This window comes from Myotis davidii, unplaced genomic scaffold (genome assembly GCF_000327345.1).
Source record: "Myotis davidii unplaced genomic scaffold, ASM32734v1 scaffold544, whole genome shotgun sequence".
NCBI lineage: Eukaryota > Metazoa > Chordata > Mammalia > Chiroptera > Vespertilionidae > Myotis > Myotis davidii.
The window spans coordinates 2,042,001-2,051,209 of record NW_006297018.1 but is presented as its reverse complement, the minus strand read 5'-3'; the positions used below and the strand labels follow the sequence as shown (position 1 = coordinate 2,051,209).

Here is a 9,209-nt window from a genome sequence, read left to right as displayed (position 1 = left end):
AGACTGAGCAGTCACTACAAACGGGGATGACACAAAAAGTTAATCCGTGTGTGAGTTCATGGATATATGTTTTGGAGGATGTGGTTCATGTGGTTTTTCTTTTTTGTGCTAAAATTGTGATAATTGCCAGCACTCCCAACTCAGCTGGAGGGTTTATGGATGAAAAAGTGTTGCTGAGAGCTTCAGATGAGGCCGTTTCTGAATAAAATGTTTGAAAGTAAAAGCCTTATGGCCATCTTTGATGGCTTTTTTTGCTTTCAAACCTTGGAAATATCAGAATGGCAATACTTCTTAAAAGACTGCTATGTTGAGAAGTTTTTATTTGGTTTTATTTCAAATAATAAAATCTTGCAGTTAGTATGGCCCTTTCTCCATGAAGGATTCAAAGTCCTCTGCAAGTGCTGTTTTTTGGAGACACCCTTTTGGAGGCCAAAAGGGGACAAGGTTGCAAAGAAATGTTAGGCGACTTGCTGAAAGTCATACAAAGTGTCAGGCATAGATTCATAATCTGAAACCTTCAGCAGAGGGATGACCGTGGTGAGGTTGGCCCAAAGTCAAGCTTTGTGTGTTCTATAAATGGAAAATGAAAGTCAGTTTTCTTGTTCATGGTAGAGACATTTCAAAGTTACACTAAGAAGGTTGGACCGGTTCACACGGGCAGGGTGGAAGTCCAGGGCAGTGCTGGGCATGGGAATCGACACCAGCATCCTGGTTCCTGACACGGTGCTGGGGATCTGCTCACAGAGTTCTGCAAAGCCACGGCGCCTTCCAGGCAACCTGAGGAGGGACCCGGGGTGCTCTCACGCCCTCTGAAACTTCTGTTAGGTGTGGAACTGTTAACGCTGCTTAGATTACTTGAGGGCAGACTGGAGTACAAGAGCTTTCAGAACTCAAAGGAGGCACAAAGGTAGGCTGTAGTTCCCTTTTAATTTTTAAGGAAAATTAGTTCAAATCAAAACAACGCAACACAAAACAAGTGTTCTCACAGTGCCTGAGGCATCTTTCCTTTCCAGACTAATTTTGGAGTGAAATCCTCTTATTTTTCCACAGGGTTATCAGAGAAACATTGGATACTTGAATTTTTGATCTTTCTTTTAATCTAGCATAATTAAAAAGAGAGTGTTATGTCTTCCCTGTAGGTCAACATTGAGTTACTACATAGATGACATGTCACTAAGGTACTTACATGATCTGAACATACAGGAGGCACATAGTTAAATTGAATACTGTTCCCAGTGACCAGGTGAATGGTCTTAGACAAAGTTCATTATTCTGAGCCTCAGTTTTCTCATGGGTAAAATAGGAATAATAATATTGGCTTCATTGGGGTTAATGGAAATAAATGAGATAACATATTTAAAGTTCCTAGGAAACTATCTGGCACAAAATAGGTTCTCAATAAAGGTAGGCTTTTTCAATCGTATTTTTCTGTATTTTAAAACATAAGTTGGAGTAAGATTGCTGGTTCCCTACCTTTCTTTCTTAATAGAAATATTTATTCTGGATGGCAAAGTGCACAGCTGAAAGCTAAAGTTTTTCGGCTTTCCCTGTAGCTGTAGAAGAGTCAGAGATATGTGAGCAGAAGCTTTTGTAGGCCTTATGGAAAAGTGATTCAATAAAGGAAAGAAACATGGCATGGGCTTGTTTTATCCTCTCCCTGTTCCCCTGCTTCCTGACTGGAACCTGGTTTTGAGGGCTGGGCTCCAGCAGCCCCATTGGGCTGAGGAGTACCATTAGGACGGAAGCTCAGTGCTGTGGATGATGGAGCAGGGAGCATATGGTGCCTGGATCTCTGATGAATGATGCCATGGAACTGTCATACCTGCTCTGAACCACACATGTCTCACTCCTTTTATATGAAGACTCATTTAGGTCATTGTTATTTTCTGTCCTCATTACTAGCAGCCAATGCACTTTCTAATTGACACATATCACATTTAGATAATTCTGAAATTGGGAGATAGCTTCTAATACAGTTTTAAAAATAATTTTATCAAGAAAAGCAATAATACATCTAATTATTAATGGTATCTTAAAATTCAATATAGCAGAATATTGTTTTTCAGAGTTAGGTAGGATTTTAAAAAAATTATTTACTAATTAGAATTAGTTAGGAAAAGGACATAGCTTTGTAATGTAATTCCCATGCAGTGTTAGAGTCTTGCCTCTTTTGAGGGAACATCGAGAACGTATAAACAGTAGGTCCCCAAGAAAAGTTTGTTGAATTAACCTAACAGTGACCTTCTAATTTGTGAAATATATTTTCAAGGTTTTATGATTAATCAATTTGTTTCTAATAGTTTTTACTTTACTTGTTAGTACAGTTAAAATATTTATGACAATTATTTTTACAGAAAAATTTTACTGTAGACTTTCCCTATTTCTACTTTTAAAAAATATAAATAATGGAAAATAGGTACTGAACATATGGGTTTACAATGCAGTGTGAATGTGAAAGGTAGCTGGCATATGTGCTGAATCTGATACTAAGATGGACCACACAATTCAAGACATATGGGAGTTCATGTGACACACAGAAAATAAAATACTAAAAAATAACAAAAGCTAGTACAAAATAAAGAAAATAATAAAATGTCATTTCCTCCTCCTGGTAAGATGACAGCCTCTCATCATGGTGATTTGTACTACTAGACTCTGATGCCAGCGATTTATGTCACAGCCTAAAGGAAGTACAGTTATCTTGATCTGGCACCTAGAAAATTAATTTAAAAGATTCTTTCCTTTTGAACCTCATTCAGATTCAGGTTCAGATCTAACTGATGCTGTCTCACACACCTATGCCCTAGCACTGTGCTTCCACACATTACCTGGCTCCCACCCACAGCCCCTCTGCATGGTGACTCCTACTCTCTACCCAGTGCTGGAGAGGAGGAGCCCTCAGCCCTGCTGAGTGATGGTTGAGCTGGGACTCAAGTTCCTCAGAAGCCCAGTCCATAGGTATTTTTACTCTCCATAGCTTCCTAAATGACTTGACTGTATTTTCACACTTTGACAGGTCATATGCCCCTCAGATATAAACTTTAAAAGCTTTTAATGATTAACCCACATACCCAGACAGATCACAAGGGAATCTTGCCCCCGAATCTCTTGAATAACCTGGCAACCAATAGGAGGGCTCTTTGCAGGCACATGAGAAAGTTTTTCCAAATAATAACAATTCCCTGGACAAGTGAATAGTCATTTATCTTATCTAATGTCTTCACTAGTATGCAAAGGTGACTGTCCCTTCAAAAAGGCTGTTTTCAAAATGTCCCCAGAGCAATTCATCATTTATATCAACTATTGTTTATACACTTGTGTATAATACTTAATTGGTTATTCTGTTTGACATGCAAGATCTGAATAGTAAATCAGGACATCTTAAAAGCAACTCAGAGCCCTTCAGAGAGTGTAATGCAAGCCCCCCCACCCCAATTCTTATTTCTAAAAAGACTCAATGCCTTGAAATGTAAGCAGTGAGCCAGTCATGTTTGACATTTGTGCACATACTCTGCCACTTTTTCTCATGCACTGACTTCCCGGCCTAGCAAAGCACTATGGCGGCATGGAACCTGCGGCATGTCCCCGGCAGGGAAAGAAGGGAGCACTGCCCAGAGCCCTGAGAGATAAGCAGGGAAGGGAATATACATGTGTTCTACCAAGTGGATTCATCACAGCCTTCCCCATAAGATACAAAGACAAAACCATGCATACGAATATCAAAAACAGAACAAAAACCAGAGGGGAAAAGGCGCCACGCTCCACTTCATTACATAATGCCCTGGAAGCCTGGTCTGAAGTGTATTTAGCATTTATACAAGCCTCACAATGTTTCAAGAGAAAAGTGAGATTGTAAACAGTGCCAGGGCGCCCAGCAAATCCAGAACACACGCTGGAGAGTGCGGCAAAGTTCCTCACTTTCAGAGACATATCCACACCATCCCAGACCAACAGATATTTATGAACTCCAGGAGGAAATTTCTAGTGGAAGATCTCTCTCACTCAGCATCAGACAAGCCAAACTTCTTCCTGTTGCAGAAAATAAGCCTGCTTTCTCTTAAACAGCTAATCATTGCCCCTTCATTCCTTCATGCTTCCTCTACCTGTAGCTCCACGTGTCTGCTGCCCACAACCTTGCCTGCCTATTCAAATTCCCAGTGTCTAGGTTTCCAGCTCTGGTGCTTAGAGTCTGCCTTCTGCAAAGTAGCATTAGTCACACTCTTGCCTCTTTTATTAGAGTGAAATTCTCTAATTTCTCAAGGTCAGGAACTGTATTATATAGTTCCATATCCTCCACAGTGTTTTGAGCACAGTATATTTATTAAGTTCTCTTTCATGGCCTGGTTTCTCTTTACTTTAGCTAAGTGTATTTATTCATTTAGTCCTTCATTAAACATCTGTTGAGTATCCACTGGGAGCTGGGGAAGTTGCCGCTCACATTTTTTGATCAAGTCCCAGTTTCCCAGCCGTTACTTTCTGTGGCTGGAGGCAGCTTAGAGGCCCTCTGCACGCATAGTTACAGTAAGGTAGTTCATTATCATCAAGGCTTTAAATTGAGAGAAAACTCTTCATATTCTTTGGACCTTAACCACATGGTCCCACATGAATCTGCTCATTATTCTAGGCTGTGTATGGGGGCAGGGTGAAAGAGAGTAGAAAAATGAAAAGAGAAAATCATGGTGCTTGTGCATGAAGATTGATCTACAAGGATGTTCATTTGGGTATTATTAACATCAGAACAAAAAGTTAGAAATGTCCTAGTTAGGTAACTCATGCTGTAGACGAGTATCCACAGATGTGAGGAAATGTGTCAAAAAAGATGGGTTACAGAATAGTTGATATTTATAATAGGTTGCTATTTTTACTTTTAAAAATCCACTGGGGAGGACATCTAGAAGGATAAACTTCGAAGTATAAATGGTGAGTATACCCAAGGGGTGGGATTATAAACCATTTTCTTCTCTGACTATATAAGCATTTCCAATTTCTCTAAAAATGATACTGGATAACTTTTGAGTCAAGAAATAAAAAGCAATTAAATTTTCTAAGGGAAAAGGAGACCAGGATGAGAATCCTCCCAGAACAGGAGAGGCTTCTGACAAAATTCTCCCTCGCCCTCAGTGCTCATGTCTTCACTCGTTGATGAAGCCCACTGTACAGGCCGCTCACCTGCTGGCCTCATAAAGGCCAGCAGTGCATGTGCATTCTGACCCATTTGTCTCTTCAAATAGATACATGTAGATGAACATCTAGATGAGCAAACAGGTGTCACATTCCACCCCTTCCCCCTCACAAAGCACTGCTTTGTCAAGTCACAGACTGCTACAAATTCTAGTTGTTATGTAAGTTAAACCAAATTATAAAATACAAGCAAACAGATAAACATATTCAGAAGAAAAGCCCTTTCCCAACTGACTACATTTAAAAAAAAATTCTGGCCTAGCCACCCAGGAACCAACAGGTCGCCGGTTCGGTTCACAGCCAGGGCACATGCCTGGGTTGTGGGCTCAATCCCCAGTAGGGGTGCGTGCAGGAGGCAGCCAATCAATGATGTTCCTCTCTCATCATTGATGTTTCTATCTCTCTATCCCTCTCCCTTCCTCCCTCTCTAAAAATCAATAAAAATATTTTTAAAAATCTAGACCTGGTTGGTATTGCTCAGTGGATAGAGTGTCGGCCAGCCCTTGCACCAAAGGGTCATGGGTTTGATTCTCGGTCAAGGGCAGGTACTTGGGTTGCAAGTTTCATTGCTGGCCCTGGCAAGCAATCAATGTCTCTCTCTCTCCCTCACCCCTCTAAAAATCAATGGAAAAAATATCCTCAGGTGAGAATCAACAACAACAAAAATCTAAGTAACATTTAGAGGGAAAGAAATCTGTTTAGATGAATGGAAGGTGGACTGATATGTAAAAAAAGAAGAGGATGGAGATGGACCACATCTCACAATGAGGGTACCACCAGGGCACCGTCTGGGCACAGGCAGATTAACTAGGGACAAGTGGACAAAGGGTTGTCTGCAGAGAAGCCATACCTTGGTCTGGAACGTACAGAACATGTGCGTTAGGAATGGATGCTCCCAGGCCAAGGAGAGAACTCTCTTCTCTACCATTGTACACTCAACATCGTCGTCCATCAAAACCACGTCTTTCTTTAGGGCTTTGATTGCAAAAAATTGATTGGTGTTCTTGAACTCTGCTAGAAAGACCTAGAAGGAAGAGGTAACTTTATTTTAGAAGTTGGAGTAACACTCATTAAGGGACAAGACTGAGAGATGTGTGCTGGGTGAGAAAGGAGGCTTCCTTCTCCAACCCCTTTGTCACCTTTATGCAGACACAATAGAGCACTTCACTGGTTTAGGTTATCACCTAACCATTTCATACTCTCTTTGTACCTTTCAAAGGGTTTCAAAAAAAATTACTATGCAATTGGATGCGTTATTCTCAGTCCCTGAAAAATTCTATTTAAAAAAGTCTGCCCTGTCTGCCCAGGGACCTGAGTAAGTTTATAACTAACAACCACGGAGACAAATGTGTATTGATGGAAGCAGCTGTAAGTAGTGGAGAGGCAGACCAGATTGTTCTAGAAACATTACTGCAAATGTGCATAAAACCTCGTCCAAGTTTTACCCAGTTTTTCAAGGCAAAAGAGAATCCATGAGGAGTAGAGCTCTCCTTGCGTGCTCAGAGAAGCCACACCATCTTATCTGATGGCACAGACACCAATCCCATTTTCAGGACCTACTATGTGTCAGGCATTCTGCTTTGTACTTTCCATGTGCTCTCTCATTTTATAATCTTTTAATTCTTAACTGAGAACACTCTGCAAGACAGATAAGAATAATAATAATAAAAAAACTAGGTTCAAAAAGTAACTTAAGATTCTCAAATTCATGGAGCCACTCAGTGGAAAATGTAACTCCAGAGTTTACTTTTTCCACTTGATTTCGTGAATCGCACATGAAAGGACACCAGATGGCACCTAATGGAGAGTTTCCACAGCTCTCGCCTTTGCAAATGATGCAGCAACAGACAACTAGCAGTTGCGAGGACATGGCATTTGGAGATAGAAAACTCCAGCGAGGGTCTAATTTCACAGACATTTACTAGCTGTAGGAATGTGGGCAAACCAGTTAACCTCTCTGGGCTTTCGTTTCCTAATGTGTAAAAAAGAGAACTGTCACCATATTCTCTAACTTTAGGACTATTGTGAAAATCAAATGAGACACCACCTGGGAAAGTGATCTGTGAACTATAAAATCCTCTCTAAATGGCAGATACGAAGAATACTTGTCATTTGTTTCATATAATGACTTTTAGGGAGTGCTGAAGTCAATGATGCTAAACCAGTAGTGAAAATGCATTGTGTCTACATTTAAAATGATATAGTGCAGACACATAACTCTGGGATAGCTGGCTTGATAGAGGGGAAAGAGCTTAGATGACAAGTCAGGCAAATGAGTAATGTGTAAAACCCTAGAAAACATGCAGTTTGTTCTCCTGGGCCTAAAAGTAGATACAGAACAAGAATATAGAGGCTACCATTTTGGTGAGGAAGCATACTTCTTATAGAGCAGTGATGGCGAACCTATGACACGCGTGTCAGAGGTGACACGCAAACTCATTTTTTGGTTGATTTTTCTTTGTTAAATGGCATTTAAATATATAAAATAAATATCAAAAATATAAGTCTTTGTATTACTATGGTTGCAAATATAAAAAAATTCTATATGTGACACGACACCAGAGTTAAGTTAGGGTTTTTCAAAATGCTGACACGCCGAGCTCAAAAGGTTCGCCATCACCACTTTAGAGAGCACCAAGGAAGAAGAACGAGTTTGGGAATGCTTCGTCCTCCTCTCCACGGGCCCCACAGCGCAGTCCTCACAGATGTAGGGACCCCCGGTGCTGCTGGGCAGGGCACAGAGCAGACAATACCTGAAGCTCTCACCTGTCCCTTGGGATGTTACCTAAGACTTGTAGGTTCAACTTAATGTCTTTTTTATTAACCATGTTCAAATGAAGCAATTCACACAGGAATAAGGAAAGATAAACATTTCATTAACAATTAAAATTACCTTCTTAGTAATTGCTTCTTTCAATAAAACAGTCCAGAACCAGCCATAAAGCAAGAAGCTGGAAAGGTAATTTCTGTCTCTGTAATGTGCTTTCAGTTTTTGGTAACAGGTTATGATTACACATTAATAGATGCTAAATTACAGTGAGGACTGGCTGTAAAATTGCCTATTACATTGAGATTAACATCAAATGGGCCTGCTGTGGTTCATATGATTGTGGAAATGAACTAAAAGAATTAATGAATGTCAGCTATAGATTTCAGGGCAGAGTAGATTTGGCCAAAAGTGAAGCACTGCTGTTTAAATCCAAACCCCAATCCCAGCACATCATCATTCAGCTGGGACAATAAATCAGTTGCATTTTAGTTTGTTTATTATTAAATAAACTGGGTAAGTTTTCCAGCCAAAGTCTGGTGAGCAGGTGCTGAGCATAATGCTGGGTTTGGGTGTATAAATTTATGGAACAGTAGTCTGTGGCTGAAATGTTCATGGGTGCCGAATCTAAGACTATAAAACAACTAATACATTAGGTATCTTTAACACTGTAAAGAACCCCAAATTTTATATTCCATGTCATCCCTCTTTACAGTCACTGGTTTGGAAATATTCTACCATCACTGATAATGGATTGTAATTTCTTAAATTATGTCTTCTTCCTCTCATTGTCCCCTGTGACTGGCAGAGACAGCCCATGACTCCAGTGTGTGGCAGGAGGAGTTTAGAGGAGGCATTTTCTCCATGAAGCTTTTCCCAGGACTTTCAAGCTACAGCCATGTTTTGGGCTGAATTGTGATTGTGTCCCTTCCAAAAATCAATATGTTGAATCCTAACCCCCATGACCTCAGAGTGCCACTGTGGAGGTCATTACAGAAGTGATGAAGTTAAAATGAGGTCATGAGGTGGGCCCTAATCCAAAATTACTGCTGTCCTTATAACAAGAGGGATTAGGACACAGCCTTGCACAGAGAACAACCATGACAGGACACAGGGAGAAGAGGCATCTACAAGCCAAGGAGAGAGGCTTTAGGAAAAACAACCCTGCCGACACCTTGATCTGGGACTGCCAGCCTCCAGCACTGTGAGAATTGTTGAAGTGGCCAGTCTGTGGCATTTTGTTACAGCAGCCCTAGCCAAC

At 40.6% G+C, this 9,209-nt stretch overlaps 1 protein-coding gene across 4 annotated transcripts in view; it reads right to left on the bottom strand.

Annotated features, from left to right (window-relative positions):
• Positions 1 to 9,209, bottom strand: part of PRKCQ (protein kinase C theta) — a 144,162-nt gene that overhangs the window by 51,447 nt on the left and 83,506 nt on the right. For all 4 annotated transcript variants that reach the window (XM_006772608.2, XM_006772609.2, XM_015569737.1 and 1 more), the window contains one exon: positions 6,032 to 6,205. In XM_006772608.2, the coding sequence (XP_006772671.1) occupies positions 6,032 to 6,205 (174 nt within the window). The remainder of the gene's footprint in view (positions 1 to 6,031; positions 6,206 to 9,209) is intronic.